Raw genomic sequence first — 19,352 nt, forward strand, 5'->3', positions numbered from 1 at the left:
ATGCCAAAATCCGCCTGACAAAATTTATTCAGGTGGTGTGGAAAAAAGCAGGGGGAACAGTAACTAGTGTGGATCAGGTTGTAAAAATAAACTGCTGAAGCTAGCATGCTAACAACAGCAGTCCACATTTTGTTACGTAGTTTTTTATCAAAACACAAATTTTTTCAAACAAGAAGAAAAAAAACTTTATTAATCTCTCTACAGAACATTCTATTTTATTTCTGTTCCACACAAGGGACCTATAGACATGCATTATGTTGTTGTAAAGAGATGTCAGAGTGATGAATGCATTTCTACCTTTCTTGGTGCACTACTGCTACAAACTGCTGATTAGTAGCATAAAGTTCTACTGTCATCAGGAATGTGAATCATGAAGCTTGCGTGCTTGTGCTCGTTCGGGGATGTGCTTACAACAAAATATTGCTCATAAGTGCTGCTAGTGGTAAAAAAGTACACAGGGTAGCTTTAAATCTCAAGTTAGCAGTTTTTGTTGTTGATAGAATGACAGGATGATTGATTAGTTGGATCAGATTATTAAATGGTACGAACAATTCAGATCATTCCATCTATGCCATTTTTACCTTCATCTGACTGTGATTCTCCTGGTTATTTACCTGTTCCTTGTGGAATGTATCAATTTTGTACTGCATACAGCATTTTGTGGATCATATTAAAATGTGATCCACCAAATAGAGGAGGAAATGATATTATCCACCAAATTTGCTAACAGTAACAAATTAAGCATGGCAACATGCTGACACTGACAGGCTTAGTCATTTATAGTAAAGATGTTAGGCTACCATAGGTTTTCTCAAACCATTACCAAATGTATCTAGGTAGGACTGAATAATTGCCATCCTTGCCAATTTGAAAGTGAGAGTTAGACATACTCTTTGAACTGAGACCACCAGTTAAATTATGTCAAAGGCAACAAATGACTGTACAAATGGAAAATGATGCACTGCACGAGGACTTGGAATATGATGCAATGCGCATCATTGAAAAGTACATGCACTCAATGACAAAACAGCCTATGCACTGGGCACAGCAGGCAGTCTGGTCTGCTTTTATTGTGCGTATTTTTGAATGACTCAATTTCATTTTTTATATCTGCTATTGCTCGTATTGCTGCATACCCATTCATGGTAACATTAACCTGTTTCCAAGCTTCTTTTGTCTTTGCTGAGCCTCTGCTGTGGGCTCTGTGAACACAATTTGAGTCTTACTGGATTGATTTCTGCACCATGTGTCCCAGTTAAAGGCTTAACCTGTAATTTCTATTTTATCATTAACAAAACAATATATTTTATTTATTTGTGTTTAATATGTGTCTTTGCTAAATAAACCTTATATAATAATAACATATTAGAATGAGTTGTTATATAGCATTGTTAGGAGGGACAGCAGCTTATCATTGACTTCTGGTGGCTATAACTTTGGTGTACCCTTTTATCACATGTACTTATAAATTGTAAATAAAAAAAATAAAAAAAAGATACACTACTTTAGCCACGTGTAGGCCTATAATCGCACAGCAGCATTGGTGATTTTGACATTTGAACTACACATTGCACTGACCTTGATGGTAACACTGCGCCCGGTGCTGTTGTCGTGCATGAAGACACGCAACATGTGTGGGATAAGCTGAGGCAGGTAGAGCTTGAACTCTCCACCCAGCGCCACCACAATCTGCTCGATCAGAAGGATGATGGTGTTCTGCATGGGGTTGTTTGGGGTCCAGTACTCCTATAGGACAGAGCATAAGATGTTGGCATGAATTAGAACCGCATCATATGTATTATTTATTCAAAAACCGATAAACTTAGGGAAAGATGTCCTTGCTTTATATAGCACGCCAGCAGAACACATTCTGCTACTATAAAGCTCTTAAAGGGATTATTATAATATCAAGTAAATGTCTACTACAGAATTTTAGATTATAATTTTTCTCTCTTATCTAATGACTTTACTATTTATTTAACAATAACAATTAAATAATATTAAGAGGTCAACTAACAGAACTAAACTAACAGACAGATGTGACTGTTTGTAAGTTATACGTTAGTCCTAAATTATGCGTTAGTCCTAAATAAGAGACCGCAATTCCTGCAATTCCTGCAAAGCCAAACGCTGAATATAAAATTTTAATATTCAGAAGGTACATCCAAAGCACTAAGTACAAAGCACTACCTCATCCACCTTGCTCTCCTTCAATGTTTTGTGGGTCTAAAGAACCGGGACAAAATGTTTTTCCATCAATGAGCTGAGTGTGAGATGGACATTTGGACAGAGTTCCTTTTGGAAATACAAAGCTTTCACGTGCCAGAGGCAGAAAAGGAGCGTCATGATACTGAATGGCAAGGAATAGAGACAATTTCCTGTCAACTGGGACTGACATCCTGTCTGTGTGGCTTATGACACTGTTTTGGAAAATCTCAGCACTGCCACTGTGTACATTAGAGATAATCACAATTGGAGTTAAGGTGGAGGACTTGAAGTCACGCAATACGTCAGTAAATGGGCTTCAGCTGTGAGATCTGACAGAGGTGTTTTGTCAGTGACCAGAGGTCTTAAGCAGCCCCCAACTTCCTGCTTTCCCTGCCTGTGGCAGCTGACTAGAGAGCAAGTGAGTGTACATCCTGAATGGCTATTCCAGCCCCCTCATCTGGATGCAGGAGCTGAGCCGGAGTAAAAATGAATAGATTCTTTGTTTCACTCACCATTTATTAACTCAGAAGGACTTGAGGCGCAGTGGTCCAGTTCTCTCAATTACTTTCTTCAGGAGGAGTTACCGCCATTGCAAAAGTGCCGGTAACAGGCTTACCAAGACTCCGATACGTGGACCGTCATATGATATTTTGTGCCTTGCTATGATTAAGTGCTAGACAAGTGTGTTTGTGCAAAGGCTATGGCTTTAACAGTTGTGCCACATTATGTGATAATGGTGAATGTCAAGAGTCCTCACCAGATTTCTCTGAATTGGACAACAGGAGATGATCTGCTGTTAGAAAGTGTAGTTTTAAACAATCAGCCATAAAGGGAGAGTAAAAAGAATATTACCCAAATCATTTTTCTCACTCTCCCTGTCCCGCAACCTGTTTAATATTGCTTTAAAGTACCACACCACACATGAGGTGAACTGCTGTGTGACATGGGGCCAGACTTCATCCAGGGGTCCTGAACACATTACCCCTTATAAAGGGAAGTGAGCAAAATTGAGTGCAATTAAGAGTTTATAGCGGTTCGCCTGACAGGAAAATTAAAAGGGGGGTGACACAGTTACTCACTCGGATGAGGGTGAAGATGTCGTCCATGTAAGGGCGGATGTGGATCTTCACAAAGCACACCACCATTCCCATCTGCTGGAAGAGGAACTGGACAACAAAAAAAGAGTAAGAGCCTTGCTTTGAGAATAACTGACCACCAGAGGTAAACAAATCACCAGCCATCCTCTTTCTTCTTATTCTGTAGTGCTTCCTACCTCTCTGATACTGGCATCACACACCCGAATGACATTGAGGAAAGTAGGCATGACCTGGGGCAGGAACTGGACACACTTGAGGCCCAGAGACTTAAAGATAAAGGTGACAGCCTGGACCACCATAGTATGGTGGTTGGAGAGTGAAGGGTCTCTCAGGATGCGCATCAAAGTGACGATTGCCACTGCAGGATAAAACTCATCCAAGGGCAGGTTGCCCATGTTCACTAGCATCTCACTAGTGCTGTAATCCGCTATAAGGAAGAGGAAAAATTGGTGAAAAGGTTATAACTAAATGTTACAAATGAATCATACAACACTTCTTGAGACATCTCAACATCTCACATTCTTGAGAAAGAGATGGCCCCCACCCACATTCATTCTTGTTTTTTCACGGTGACATGGGTCCGAACGGTCATATAGGTTTTGATCAGTTACAAATTTAATTACACTAAGCACAGGACATGCATGCACATTAGAAATGAGATAAAGAGGAATACATGATCAAACATGTTTGCTCTACGCTACATAAAATTCACATTAATCACAGGGAAAAGGCTGATGTCAGATAAGCGCTGTGTGGAAATTATTTTTTAAATAAGAGATATTTTGCTGATTTTCCAGTTCTGTGTGACGGTAGTGTGTGCAGATGAACGTGTGTATCTTCCTTCCGTGGCCGCAGCGGAGGTTAGAAACAACACATTTCACGTCATCTAGCTCCGAGCACTGACACCACAGAGGGCAGCAAAACAGTGTTTAACTTAACACACTGCCCACACAAAGATGGATTAAAATCGGCAAAGAATCCCTTTAACTAAATAAGAACGTTGCACAGAGCACAGCAGGGGACCTGATGCAGAGGGCTTCAGCAAAAGATCGCAGGACATCCAGCTAAAACTGGGTCCACTATTGGCACAACACAATGCAACATTATTGCAAGCTTATAATACTGTTTGTTAAAATGTGAAGATTAATACTTCTAATGGCCTCGCAAGTGTCAAAACGGAAGATAAGATCAACGTGTTGTAAAAATCCTGTCCCATAGTACACATTTTAAAAGGTTGTGGAACATTTGGGTGTCTGATAAACCTTTATACATGGATATACACTCAACAAGCCTTGTTGTTGCCCCGTGTTTCACCCATAGACACTGCCCCTTGCTTTTCTTTCAAACGGTGCACCCAGCAATTCACACTTTCACCTTAAAATTAATAATATTCATGTTGCCATCTGTAAGAAGGCACTTGAGAATCAGCATTAAGTACAGAAGAATCTAAAGAGCAACATGAGGGTTTCGGCAGTCATGCCCAGAATTAGAGAGCACAATTTTATGTATTGCTTAAAAAGAAACAAGCAACAATAATGGTCTTTTTAACATTTTTAAGCATACAGTATATCTTTTAAATAAATAGTTTTATTAATGTGTTTTGTGACAGGCAATTTGAATGGGGTCAGTATGTCCATTTATTTATACAGTGCTATTGAGTTTTACAAGGCATCTGAGAATACAGCTGTCTGGTATTCAGCGTTTCACTGGCCTTCTGCAGGAGTACAGTTTCAGCTGCTCTACTTGTCTCCCTGAAAACTCTGGACCATGGACAAAACAGATTGGCACAGAAAACGCAGGCTAAAGAGGGTAGATTTGGATCGTTTATTACTTTGGCCTTCAGCAAGTCTAGATTAATGATGGTGATAGATGGCTACACATCTGTATTTTACAACCCACAAACAGGAATTGATGTAGCAGTGAGGCAGCAGTGCTGTTGTAATTCAGGCCTCAGCTGTGTAGGAAAACAGCTGAACTGTTTCTTAGCCATAATAATAATAGATGTAATTACAGCAACTTACTAAGAGGGACTATGCACCAACTCATCAGTTTTTATGACCCTGACATTCTGTAGTGACGCGTTTGCTCTCGTTTGTCAGGTGAGAAGATGGGCCTAGCCAACGACCTCCCACGTAACAAAATACATGCTGTCAAATATCGCTAGTGCTTCAGACACTGTCCCTGACAAATCTGCCAACAGATGTACAACTTCCAATTCCAGTCACAGTCAATTTAATCGGAGAACAAACTTGTAAATCTATTATCATATTGTCCAAGAATAAATTCTGAGACATATGACTGGGTCTAACGAGTGGAGACCTGCACTGGCCATTTGTATTGTTATGAATTTTCAAGATCTCCAGAGTTTAACAGTCTTTAAATGAAAAACCTTACATTTAAAAAGTTTTCCGACCATAATAAGCCACGTCAAAACATCATGAATTACCATGAGTTTCTGCGGCAGTCAACAGTGGATGAATCGTAATGTTTTTGATGACAACATGGCCTGTGTCAATCTCGGGATAAACTCAACTGGTTTTACACCATAGATCTTAAAATTTATAGGGCCCTATTTTAATGATCAAAGCGTAGGGTGTGAAGCAAATGGTTCAGCTGCGTTTGAGGCCAAATCCACTTTTGCTAGTTGAACTGCGGGCACATGGTTAAAAAAGGGTTGTACCTATTTAATAGGTGTGTTTTGGGCATAACATGCAATAAACCAGTCAGAGTGTCCTCTCCCATTTCCATTAAAAGCCAGACGCGTTTGTACATGGCCGCATTGCTATTATGATGGCGTATTTGCACCGTAATATTTTTATTTGTAATCTTTTGCGTGTGTGTGCTGCTACGCTTCCCTGTGTGTGTGTGTGTAACAAGCAGTAGTGTGTGCCCGCTGTGTATGAGCCTAGGCGCATTTCACTAATTCACAGTTAAAATAACAATGTAAGTCTGCGCTATTGACTTTAGACCAGTTTTTTGTTGGTCAATGGCGCGATCAATTTCTGCTTCCGCAAGACAGTAATATGCCAATAATTCACTTGAACACACCTCCCTTTAAGACCAGCATGCCCATAGGCACAAAGAAGGGCGCAGGTGCATTTGCTATTTAAATGATGTGGGCGTGGGACAGGAAACGAACATTTGCGTGAGACTTAAAATAGCAAAGACATTTGCGTTTGGATTTTTGTCAGGATTTGCGTTGCAATGCTCCTGGTGCAAGATAGGGCCCATAATCTGTTAGCCCGCTACAACGATCACATGTCTTTGCAACGGCAACGGTAAACATAAAAATGTTCGCCGCTCTGACCATCTTGCTATGTCGATTTGAACGGGAATGTCCATTCTACTTTGATTCTATTTTTATGGTCACCTTGAGCGGTTTGGGAGAGGTTTAGAATTGAAAGGGTGTCAGAGGGGCTAATACAGTCTATACTCTATGCTTTGGTGGAAACATAACCTCTGCCTTGTGGTTTACTCGTCCCTTGCTATCTGGCTGACTGAAGAATCATCACAAATTCCATTAGGATGAATGTAAGAAATGCAAGGCCAAAATCACACCTAGTCCTCCATATACAGACTGTTTACAAGACTATCCATCAGGTTTACATAGACATGCTGTTGTAAGAGCAACAACCCCAATGTCCCCAAAGGTTACACTCACACGGTTCGATATTAAAAAGGTTCATGTTGATTTAGAGATTTTCAAGCCGTTGAAGAATTACAAGAGTTAAGTTAAACTAATCCATATTCTGCCTCTAGGTAAAAAATTGCAACCACAATTTTTCCCAAATTAGATTAGTATTAGTGGCCTACCTGAGTCCTGACTGGACTTGGACTCAGAGAGACTGACGGCAGAGGCATCTCGCGACTGGTCAATCATCCCGATGTTCACCTTGTGCTTGTAGGGGTCCAGAGCTCCGAGAAGACCCAGTACACGGATAGCCTGTTGGATCCAAACATACAAACTCAGTGAGCTATCTTCCACTGAATGTTAGCCCTCCGCTGGAAAACCTTTCTAAGTTAGATAGTACATGCCGTAAGCATATTCCCTGCAAATCTTTACACTCATTCCCTGAAAGAACCAAGCAGGTATGCTTTATTGTATTATCCAAATTCAGCATGTAGCTGAACACAAAGACGTCAGAAACCCAGTATGTGAGCCACCAGCAAGATGTTAGGCTTTATCCAGGAAATGTACTTACATTGATCCAAAGTGGATATTATGAATTTTTTCAGTGACTCTTTCCCTTTTGAGACCCCACTGGAATCTCTTAAATCTGTTGTTAATCCAAGCTGACCAAAGTTGCTGCCTTTTGTGAGAGTTTTTAATACTCAAACGATTGATTTTCAATGGGGTATTCCTTAATTATAACAAAATGACAACATAAAAAAGTAAGGTAACACTCAACATAAAGGCTTGCTGTAAAATGTTTGTAGTTTGTTCCTTCAATAGTAGTTCACCTAGACTAGCAACTGCCATCCAACAGGATTTCAGATTCATTCAAAAGTGGATCCAAGGTACGAGCCAGAGCTGAGGTCCAAGTACCACTCACCAAACACAGTAATACCGCCAATGTAAAAGACGAGGATAGAAACTTTGACAATTATCACTTACATCAGAGCTCAAGACTTAGGAAAAGTTCCTTATAACTATGGAAAATGTGCATAGGCTCATACTGTATGTATTTGTGTGATAATAATTCACTAGTCAAATTCAATACATCCGAACAGACCCTAATGTGTTTAGTATTTGGTGACAAGTAGGGTTTCTGGCTACACAATGAGTCACAGAAGGACAGGGTTGGGTTGACATTGCTACTAAGAAAACAGTGGGGAAAAGAAGAGTGCATACCTCTCTCCTTATGCCTTGGTTTTGTTCCGTCTTGAGGAAGTTGAGCAGCACCTCCAGAAGGGAGGGGTACTTGCGGTAGGGCTCCACCACATAACCTGTACTAGCTACCTGCTGGCCCAGTGTCCACAGTGCCACCTGGTGGAGAGTCACAAGCAGATTCTCTTTGAACAATGCCACCGATAAAAGAAGCATAAAGCACGTTTGGGATGTACTTTTCTTTGCATTTGCACTGTTACTTCACCATTCTTGAAACAAAATGTCTACTTACTAAACAACACAATAGTTACTATATTTTGATTTTGTTGTATTCTTATTGTTCATATTATTAAGTTTTAACAGGAGTAAATAAAAATGCCAATCATTATTCCCATCAATTCAATCTTCTTTTCAGTTCCTAGTCAACAAGTAAGAGGTTAATACTTTTAAATGATCCTTCCCTGTGTTAGCTCCTAATCCTGGCACATAAGGCTGTTTAAACGGTAAAAAACAAAAGCACAACGCATAAAAAATGTTTTCTGAGGGACTTAAAACGTTTCAAGAAATTACATCCAGTTTTGTTTACTCAAGTGGATGTGTATTTACTGTTTCCAAGAAATAAATATTTTTCAGAACATGTAGTAGTGATGAGGAGAAATGAGAAAAAAAAAAATTAGAAACAGATGCAGCAGACACAAATGTTCTTTGCATACCTGTCGTTTGGCCAATGACGAGGAGTCTTGCAGCATGTCCATGATGATTGGAAAAAGCTCGTCCATCCACTTCCTCATCTCCAAGCCGCTCACCTGGCAGGGCCGGCACAGAAGAACCAATCAAAACTAGGTAAGATCTTTTAAAATGTAAAAAGGATTGAGTAATTACTTTCCCAGTGAACAATTTAATCTGAATCAAACCGTGTGTAATGTTGAGGTTATAAAATGCATTTATTTAATTATTCTAATGGCAAGCTCTCAAAATCTCTTTGCTACGCAAAACAACAAGAACAACACCTGAGGTAGCAAGCCAACATTACACACTGAAAATTGCAAGTTTTGACAAACCCTATAATCATGCAATCTGGCATGCCTGTTTGGTTCTTTTGGTAAATGATTGTATAGGTTTACAAAGAACTAATTGGGGTGTTTCAGGGACAATTAGTGGGGATTAATATGAACAAAGCACACATGGCAATACACCGTTAGGAGCAAATTAGGTTTGACAAAGGATTCAGCTATTTTAAATAACTCATCTTACTGTACTGTGTGAACATTTATCTTCCTTTAATATTTAATGTAACATGTTCTTGTGTGGGCTTCCAATGGCTCACCAAAACAAGTGTCTTTCCCCAAATTATTTTACAGAGGCACTGATGCTGCGTCCGGAATTTAGCACCGCCAAAGACAACTGTGATTGGTCTAAAGAAATGCAAACAATCCAGAACGTATTTTCCTCCTATCCTAGAATGTATCTGTGGTCTAGCTAGACCTTACTAAACAGCGCAGTGGAGATAGGTCTGGCAATGGGAGACTAGAGTTGGGGGGGTGTTTTACTACAACATTTACTACAGTGTCTTTTTTGATACTACCACTACAATTTACCAAAAATAGATTTTTTTCATTTTACACATTGTGGCTTTAGCTTGTATACACTTTTTTTTAGCAAATGTAATTCAAGTTGACATCGCATTTAGAGGTTCTTGTCTGTATTCCCTTCTTGTGTCTTCCTGTGCTGGTTCCTGATCAGCTGGGCTTGTGCCTCCTGCACTGAAACAACTTTGAGAAGTTGGTCTACCTGAGCACCTCCTGCACACTGAGTCTGCCTGCCTTTAACTGTGCTTTCCTGACTCCTCTGTGGGAGCAAGGCACACGTACACTTGACTTTACAGCTCAGAAAAGGACATGCTCAGATTGCAGAGTGCACAGGGCAAACAACTGTGCTCAGTTTAATTGGGTTTCAATCAGCAGCAGCTAGAAAATGAATATGACAAACAGGCTAATACAGTCTTCCTAAAGCTTCAAGTAATTGAAACAATCAACCTTACCTGGGCCAACTCGCCAATTGTCGCCAGGACACTAATGACCACTCCAGGGTTGGGGTCTGGGTCTTTCAGCTTGAGGATTAAAGCCTAGAAAAGTAAGGAGTAACAGGGTGTTTTAACCCATTGAAACACAGTGCTCCCCCTAATATTCAGAAACAAATTTGAGCTTTGGGAAATTAGATGTTAATGGACATAAAAGGACATTCCACATATTTTACATTAGACTCCTATAATATTGTCTTTTTTATTTCACATTCTTCCTCCTTGTCAAAAACACCTACATGACCCACACCGACAGTGTGGGTCATGTAGCAGAGATGAGGGGCTTATCCAACTTTTTTCACATATGCAGTACAACTCACCAGGACTTGTTAACAGACTTTGATGTGTGAAATCTGCAGAAGTCTCGTTTTATTTATTTAGAGAAAGCCTAATGAGTACAGATGTTCCTCTATAGTAACAGCCTGGTTTACATTCATACACTCATACACCTTCACAATGGAGAACTTGCAGACTTGTACCTTGAGGATGGGCTCCATATATGGCCGTATGAGGCGGGGGGCGTTGGAGACTAGATGGCCAAGCATTCGAGCACTTTGCTCTTTGTTCCTGCCGACACCACTGTGCTCCAACTCTGTTAAGATCTGCAACACAATTTAAAACAATGTCAAGTATAGAGTCTTCTCTATCTGGAATACATCTTATTAATTATGCATAGTGTACATAGTGGTGTTATGGGAGCAAAGTCCTGAAGAAAGAAACTTCACTAGGTGGTATAGAGGAATACTTTGGATGTTATCTGTGCATAATACCACAGCCTTTGCTGCCATCTAAAGGTGTCCAATTGAAACAACAGACAACAAGTGCTCTTTTCAAGTAGAACAAAGATTTTTAGATGTGTGATGGTAAAAAACTAAATATTAAATGTAAAATATATCCTTTCCTAACATCGTCTCCATTGACAAGAATAATCATACATGTTTGTTTTTGATTAAACAAAAACATCATGTATCTTGTATCACGAATATCTTGGACAGAGAATGTTATGATGATTTCAAGTACTCAAAAATGTTCTATTTTAAATGGGATTAAAAGCTTCTATGTTGATTTCTTTAGTGAGTAGCAAAGTTCAAATTATTCAGATGGCATAACTTTGTAGGAAAGAAGGTTTGTTTTCCTCCAGGAGCATGTTGGTACATCCCCATGCCCACAAAAAAACCTGCCTGGATAGACTGTACCCCAAACTGAACTTTAATAATGCAAATTTGTCACTTGTACAACAGAAGTTAAACACCTGGCGTTGACCTTTTCGTGCATCTCAGTGTACCAAATCGGGGAAAGGACAAAAACGCCAAAAAGAGCAAATAAGGAGGAGAGGAAGAATGTTTCAATGTGTTCACTGGAACCATACAGAACCTTCACCACAATAATCCAATAAACCAATCCTACTGTGAGATCTGTAGTGCCTACCTGAATGAGCATCTTGCGTAGGAAGGGCATGACAAAGGCCGGGTTCATGCTGCTGAGGCGTCCGATTGTACAGATGGCCAGCTCTCTGATCTCAAACACCTCATCATTTAGTGCAACAAACAGCGCCTGCAAGTTCTCAGCCTGGGCAAGGTGAGCGTCAAAGCGCTCATCAAGAGATGCCAGCACACAATATCGAATGTCTGGATCTGCAGGAGAAAAGGAACAAGAAGAAGTATGACATTTTGACTTTCTTATCACTCTTATTACAATTATTGTAAGTGCCACCAATTTCAAAATGAAACAATGTTTAATAAGTCCACATGGTACTTCTACCCCTTTCCTACACTTTTTTTTTTTTTTTCACCCTTTCATGTTCATGTTACCTGGGTCAGTGATGCCAACAACTAACAGCTTGCTGAGCACATCTGCAACAACCTGCACAGCGGTCTGGCTAACAACATGGCCGCTCAGCAGGTGGATGGAGGGGGTAAGAAGGCGTGAGCAGGTCCGAGCTGCCTCCATCCGGATTTCCTTGTGTTCGCTGTTCAAGAAGTGATCAGCACAGTGGCGCACAAACTGGGTGAGGGAGTGTCCTGGTGAAAGAACAAAGGGTTAGAATAATCCCTACACTGGCAGATTCAGCATTACAGCTAGAGTGCTGTGGTTTAAAGAAACTAGGGGCAGTTACACAGAATAGGTGTAGAAGGCTACAATTTCAATTGGTTTGTGATTTCAAAACTAAACTGGTGGAGAAGGCTGGTGGTGTGCTGCAGTGTAAGTCTCTCAACAACTTTTTTTCAAAGAAGGAGCCAAAAATATCACACCTGTCCAGTTGTGCAGTATGACCATGCTTTATGATTTCTCTCAGGCTGCCTATATTGAAAAATCTTTTTTTTCAATGACAGAACCAAGTGTGGTTTTCCCCTACATATGTTTCTTCAGAAATATATATAAAAATTGAATATGATAGTCCTGCTTTAAAGCGGTGTCTTTTGCAAGGTTCTTGCCTTCGAACTCAAAGCTTCCCAGCGTGCGTAGGGCCAGTGTGATGCTGCCTACGTCACTGGCTTCTGGGATGTTTGTGAGGCTTGGCGAGGAAAGCTGGTGAGCCAAGCCTTTGGGCATGCCGGGGTGACGCAGCGGCTTGTGCATCAACACCAGGGAAAGCATCTTTAGCAGGCCATCCTGGATGTCCTTCTTCAACTGGGGGATTTGACGGCTCAGGTCATACAGCACTGCTGTCAGCGCAGGACTACAAGAAAAGGTCAGAAAGGACAAGATCTAACATCAAAAGACCAATAACTATGTTGTGATGTGTTCATGAACGAACTCTCTCTATTTAAACCCTGCTAATTGTATAAACCCAGCTCAAAAATCCCCTCCAGGCAATATTAAAACCATGTCCTACCTCAGGCCTACAGCCAGCATAGGCTCCAGCAGCTCTTTGATGTCTGGTTGGATGCTGGGACCCATGGCTCTGGAGAGCATGCTGATGCAGGTAAACACTGTGGCATCCACCTGCATGGTCTTCTGTCTCCTGCACACATGGAAGACGGTAAAATGAAAAAGCATGCTCGCATGGTAGGTCTCTTTTCTTTTCATAGACAGTATCCCAAAATTAATTAAACCTTGAATTAAATTTACTTTAAATTCATGTATTTAATAAACTAGCACTTACAATACCAATTTTGCACAACACAAAAACAACTACAATGATTCTCAAAACATGCAACAACAAAATAAGAGCCTAGTGAGAACAGTGAACATAAACTGTGTAGCAAGACAGTAACTATTAAAATACAACAAAATAACAAAAGACAAATCAAACATTAATATCTGAATGTGAAGAAATATTATGTACAGTGTACAGAGACTAAAACTGTTAGAGCCAATATCCTGCATTTAAATACTGACTTGTGGGCAAAGTCCTTGGGTGGCAAGGCAGCCTTGATGATTTCAAGGATCTTTGTGAGGTAAGGCTGGATTTCTGCCCTGACGGCCACTACCAGCAGCCCCAGAGCCTGGAAAGCTGACGTTCTCTCCTTCTCCTTCTTCAGACTGGCCAGCAGGTAGCCCATAGTGTCTGAGAGGTACTGGTCTGCACAGTGGATGAAACAAGTACAAATCTTTAAAACACAGAGGTAGGGAAACGTAAGGGCTGCAACACATGACTGTTGACACTGATTGGGAGAATCTACAAGCAATTTATTACTGAAAAGCCAATTGAAATTAGGACAGAAGAGTCTAAAAAAGTATTGGCCATATCCTTGTTACATTTCTTGTCCATAAACACCAAAAAAAAACTGTTGGTGTAGTGCTGGTAAAATACACGGATGAATGTTACTGTATTTAAGATGGATTCAACTGGATCACATTCAAACATTAACTTGTCCCACCTGTAAAGTTATTTGGCTGGAAGGCAGCTAGGCGTGGAAGGAGGTTGAGGATGGTCATCTGGATCAGAGGGTTTTTACTGGTCTTGTATTTCAGCACCCACCGACACACCTGGACAAAGCACATAATGTGTGTTAACTAGGATTTCTCTGGTGCTCAAAACAGCACTGGCCTTTGACCACTGTTGTTGACCATAGACACTTGAAAAAACAAATTAAATAGTATTTCTTGTTTTCAATTTGTTCTCAAAGATACTTTCGAAAACTTCTTCTCATGGTATGTCTAAGTTATCTAAGACTTTGCAGCTCGTACTTTTAACTAGTAAGCTGCATCCTGATTCCAAGACTAAAGTGAAGGGCACAGCGCAAGCCCCTGTTGAAACAATCAACAATTCTAACAGTCACAGACTAAGATATTGATAAACAATCATATCATGCCAAAGTGATATATTAGGAGTGGACAAAGTAAACTTTATAAAATGATGTATGCCAAGATAACACCACCATACGCTATGGTCTAAAATACACCACAGATTTAAAGAAATGTCCTCAAGGCGTTAGTAAGATATTGCCTTAACAAGAATGAGACGGACATACAACCCGAAAACATTATGCAAACTATTTATTAACATAATCATTTTCAGATTAAGCAATAACAAAACAACTGGTGCATTGTGGGAAAAACCAGACCTCTGTAAAATCTACCTGATCGAATCGTTCCTCCATCAGCTCACGGCAATATCGACTCTCCACCAGCAAGCTCTTGGTAGGTGCCGGTGTGGCTCCAAAGCTGAGGTAGCCCTGAGGCGTGCTGTAGCCCAGCAGGCCCAGGAGGGCGTTTGACTGCTGTGGCTGCACCGACTGGAAGCTAGTAAAGGGTGTGATGTGTCGGGGCTTGGCTCCAAATCCCATCATCTCCTTGCAGTACTTATCATGAACCAGCTGCTGCTGCGTGATTTCCTCCATCTCCTCACGCATGCGCTGTCAAAGAGACAAGACAGTGAGAGGAATGTTTTGCTTGTGGATGTGAGAATGTTTCCATGGTAAATTGAGCCCTTACCTCTCCCTCCATGCTGCTGATGCGAACCAGCTCATTCAGGATCAGAAGAGCACCGTGGACCCTGTCATCTCGATTCATCCCTTTCTCTTTGGCCAAAGTCTCATCGAAGCCTTTCTCTGCCTCCTCAAAGGTTTGCTGTTACAGTAAAGACAAATACTCGTGTTGCCTATTACAAGGACATACGTTTTAGCTTAAAAACATGTAGGGAAGATACTTCTTTTGGACGATAGAGTGGAACGTCTTACTTTGTACCACTGTGGTTTCTGCATTTCCTTGGTCTCCCTCTGCGTGGTGAGAATGAGAGAGGCTCGCAATGCAGATACTGCCCCTTCTCGGATGGCCTGCTTGGGGTCCCATACTGCATAAAAGATGTTGTCAAAGAAGGGCTGCACTTGCTGAAAGAAAAAGGTGGGTGCGCTCACAGCCAGCTCTCTCAACACCAACACCTAGGAAAGATAGAACATCATTTTATGGCTGGTTATAAATTGCCTTTCTTGGATTTATTTCTTTCCAGTGTAAAAATATGTCAATATTGTGATTTCAGAAATCACACAGCAGTTCTTGTTTTATTTCTGAGCACTAAAGTTCAACACTTAAAAAAATGTTTTATTTTATGCAATTTCGCACATAGTAATTGTTATTGTGTGACCTAAAGCAAGTTTGGCAACCACAATTCTCAAGATTGCAGCACGAATGGCTGTCCACAAAAATATCAGCAATATTCTTTTTTTTCCCGATCTGATACTCATTCTTGTATCAATTAAAAACTATTTTCACATATTTGAAAATTTCCCAAGTTAAAAAATCCAATACAAAAAAACTACATTTAATTTGATTATTTTAGAATCACTTCCCTGTGCAGTGTTTTAATAACAGACTCTTAATTGCATACGAGAATTGATAAACAAGGCCTGTGTTTTACAATCTAACTAATCACTCACATCTACTGTTTCACAACTGACAAGCTCAAACACATCCACATCTTCTTGTTCGGTGTAAAAGAGTTTTTAAGCTGTGACAGCAATTGGAGGTTCAGTGCCTTGCTCAAGGGACCTCGGCAATGCCCAGGAAGTGAACTGGCACCTCTCCAGCTACCAGTCCACACTCTGTACTTGAACTGGCGACCTTTCGGTTCCCAAGCCAAGCCACCAACGGACTGAGCTCCTCCAACCTATTTAAGCTAGGTTTAAAACTGTTACAATTGTCTTTTGACAAAGACAAAAAAAAAGTGGGTAAGGGGGCATTTATCCTTTACTAGCAATGTTCAACACTGTCTCCTGCTGAACAGCAATTAGTGAGTTCTCCATCCAGGAAAAGGTAGACCAGCCCCAAATGTACCTCGTACCGCTCTACGTACAAAGTCAAGCTGTCCTGAGCCCTCATCTTCACCACACATAAACACCACCAAGAAGTGTTGGTGTTTAAACAAACAATGAAGTCCCTGCTGTCTGTTAATCACTTACTGCAGCATGGCGTCTGCCTTCATTTCTGTCTGCTCCCAGCCACTCCAAGGCCCTCTTCACCTCAAACTCCACATATTCAGCAGTAAAGGTGTCCCCAGCCATAGAAAGGTGGCCCATGGCTTTAGAGGCCATCTCCATCACCACAGGGTCGCTGGAGGGGAGCAGGTTGCGCAGGTAATTGGCAAAGCGGCTGATCCTGGTGGCATTGCCTCCCTCGACTCCAATCAGACTCACTGGAACATATGATTGAGTCACAGTAATATACTGTTTCACACGTACTGTGTGTATACTATTACACATTTTCATGTGACATATATCACGAGCAGTAATTTATCTCAAGTTAATTCCACCAGACCGTTTGTAAATCATACTTTAAGTAAATTTGGCATGTCAATGTTTACGGCTTACCAATGGCGAGAATCCCTCCTTTCTTCTCATTCACATCAGAGCTGGATACCAGCTCAAATATGTGGTGGTTTAACTCATCATAGAATGTAGTGGCTTCATCTTGGCTTAACTGTGGAAAGCACAAAACCAGAAGGAAAGTAAAATTGGTGAAGGCAACTTGACCCGACGATGACAAAGAAAAAAAATAGGTGTCCATATCCACTCTCTAAAGTGTAAAAAGCTCTTTTAGGCAACAACAGTCATTCAGTATACAGTTTATTGTAATTGTAATTATATCTTAGCAGGTTTCTATTACATCCATGTGCATTTCTGCTGTTACCTCTCTGAGTTCTGTAGTCACATAATGCTGCAGATCTTTGGCAGATTTTGCTCTGGTGTCTTCATTTCGACTCTTCAGTCCACTGATAAACTGTTGCAGCACAGTGGCTGTGCCTGACATGATTACCATTTGGATGGCCTAATCTGCAAAGAGTCAAATAACACATGCCTTCACGAAAACGTTCTTTGTTATCAAAAGAATTGCATCAAAGAAAAAGATGACATAAAGACTATAACTTGGAAAGAAAGTATATTTGTCCTGGGTTGTTAGCACAGGTCAATGTTGTTGTTAGCTGGCGTTAAAGCTAGCTAGCTATTGTGTCTAGTTAACGTTAGCTTGTGAAACCTGGTCAACCTTGCTAATTAGAAACACACCGGGCAGAGATATTACACTGAACTAGAAAAATAAATCATCTAACGTTACGCCACTAGTTGAAAACCGACACGTCCAAGAGGTATAAATCAGGCACAGGCTAATTCAGAGCATCATGAGCGTATCATGCTGGTTTTCTTTAGCTAATGTTAGCTATTGCTGTAGCGAAGCGTTAGCAAGATAGTAAAGTCTGTTTGTAACACTTACGTGTTTCTATTAATATGTCGGCCACTTAATTGCTATTCGTCTCTTGCAGAATATCTCTCATTATACGACTATATGGCTAGCACAGATAAATGTTAGCTAGCTAGCTATGGTATCGCTCTGTTGAGTTGGACAGTCTTCAGCAGGGTACACACAGCGATCTTCACAAGCGTTGTATTGCGTTGAGTGGCCTGCGCAGAGCTAAACGCATAGCTCAGATGTCCTTGAGTACATTGAGACACTCTACTTGAACATTTGTCGGATTTGTAATGACACCACCTAATTGAGAGCCTGAAAGTGTCATAGTTAATAGACTTTTTTTTCAAGGCAATCGGACTCATAATATAAAAAGCACAAGTGTTATTCATGTTATAATATTGATAGCTGCATTCCATTTGGGTGTTCTCACTCTGACATGGCTTTCTGAGACACTGCAAAGGAGCCATTATTTGTGTTATGTGCTGTCACGTGCATTTCCTGCTATAATATGTCAAAATGTTTTCAGTGAAAAGGGTCTATAATAAAGGCTAGATTACCAAGAACCAGGGTCCAGAACTCCAAGGGCCCTAGAAGCAGGCCCACATCAGGAATTTTGGACAGGGCCAACATTTTCCAAGGCAATGTTTGGAGTTGCAGAGTGGTGGCCCCATCTCTCCACAACTATTTCGTGTGTTTGTGTGTGTGTGTGTGTGTGTGTGTGTGTGTGTGTGTGTGTGTGTGTGTATGTGTGTGTGTGTGATCAAATAAAATAAAAACAGTTCAAACATTTCTTTTCCCCAAGAGGAATTAATAAAGTCCATTTCTCCCTTAAATGTGAACAATTTAATACTTAAAGTGTAATTGTATCTTTATATGTGCATGTTAAATATACAAACTACTACACAGAACACCTGAGAAAGTAGGAGGAATAGGGGATAAACTGAGGCCCGGCATCTCATTTTTAACCCGAGGCCAACTAGCAGGTTCATTTTGTCCTGCAAATGTGTCTTTACATACATTATTAAATACTGCTATTTATTATATAAGTCAATACTTGTACTTGTCTACTAAAAATAGTCAAATGATTTTCAGCCTCAAGGGGGGGACATTGTCTAGGTATTCAACCAGCTTTTAATACTGAAATGGAAACATCTGCCTGCATGTAGCCCTGTGTCTGAATGGTGACATTTACCACACTGCAACATACCAATTAGACCCGTACCCTCATGTTTTTCAGTTGTCGGAAGTTAGCACCTAAATGTCAAATGCATTTTCATCCCCATCAAAAGGAACCATAATTACCATTGTCTTTAACATTACTAAAATGATTAGTCTGAGGTTAGGGTGTGAGAGATGTTTACTCTTGTAAGAAAACATTTCACCAACTTATTTAACTATACCAGTGGTTCCCAGCCTGGGGTCTAAAGAACAAGTGTGGTCCTTTAGGGGGCACCAGGAGGTCCCACGCAAAAGGAGAAGTGGTTTAATTTCAAGATAGATCAAATGTAAGCTA

At 40.6% G+C, this 19,352-nt stretch overlaps 1 protein-coding gene across 2 annotated transcripts in view; it reads right to left on the bottom strand.

The window, feature by feature from the left end:
* Nucleotides 1-18,060, bottom strand: part of mtor (mechanistic target of rapamycin kinase) — an 84,627-nt gene extending 66,567 nt beyond the window's left edge. For both annotated transcript variants that reach the window (XM_034875994.1, XM_034875993.1), the window contains exons 1-21: nucleotides 17,864-18,060; nucleotides 17,285-17,427; nucleotides 16,966-17,074; nucleotides 16,558-16,790; nucleotides 15,340-15,540; nucleotides 15,095-15,229; nucleotides 14,740-15,015; nucleotides 14,038-14,146; nucleotides 13,556-13,739; nucleotides 13,050-13,178; nucleotides 12,649-12,893; nucleotides 12,025-12,234; nucleotides 11,642-11,847; nucleotides 10,693-10,815; nucleotides 10,175-10,258; nucleotides 8,847-8,939; nucleotides 8,158-8,292; nucleotides 7,119-7,248; nucleotides 3,482-3,732; nucleotides 3,288-3,374; nucleotides 1,579-1,746 (exon numbers count right to left, since the gene is read on the bottom strand). In XM_034875994.1, coding sequence (XP_034731885.1) covers nucleotides 1,579-1,746; nucleotides 3,288-3,374; nucleotides 3,482-3,732; nucleotides 7,119-7,248; nucleotides 8,158-8,292; nucleotides 8,847-8,939; nucleotides 10,175-10,258; nucleotides 10,693-10,815; nucleotides 11,642-11,847; nucleotides 12,025-12,234; nucleotides 12,649-12,893; nucleotides 13,050-13,178; nucleotides 13,556-13,739; nucleotides 14,038-14,146; nucleotides 14,740-15,015; nucleotides 15,095-15,229; nucleotides 15,340-15,540; nucleotides 16,558-16,790; nucleotides 16,966-17,074; nucleotides 17,285-17,413 — 3,237 coding nt within the window. In that variant the 5' untranslated portion in view covers nucleotides 17,414-17,427; nucleotides 17,864-18,060. The remainder of the gene's footprint in view (nucleotides 1-1,578; nucleotides 1,747-3,287; nucleotides 3,375-3,481; nucleotides 3,733-7,118; nucleotides 7,249-8,157; nucleotides 8,293-8,846; nucleotides 8,940-10,174; nucleotides 10,259-10,692; nucleotides 10,816-11,641; nucleotides 11,848-12,024; nucleotides 12,235-12,648; nucleotides 12,894-13,049; nucleotides 13,179-13,555; nucleotides 13,740-14,037; nucleotides 14,147-14,739; nucleotides 15,016-15,094; nucleotides 15,230-15,339; nucleotides 15,541-16,557; nucleotides 16,791-16,965; nucleotides 17,075-17,284; nucleotides 17,428-17,863) is intronic.
* Nucleotides 18,061-19,352: the final 1,292 nt, after the last annotated feature.

Source organism: Etheostoma cragini, chromosome 7 (genome assembly GCF_013103735.1).
Source record: "Etheostoma cragini isolate CJK2018 chromosome 7, CSU_Ecrag_1.0, whole genome shotgun sequence".
In the NCBI taxonomy this organism is placed as follows: domain Eukaryota; kingdom Metazoa; phylum Chordata; class Actinopteri; order Perciformes; family Percidae; genus Etheostoma; species Etheostoma cragini.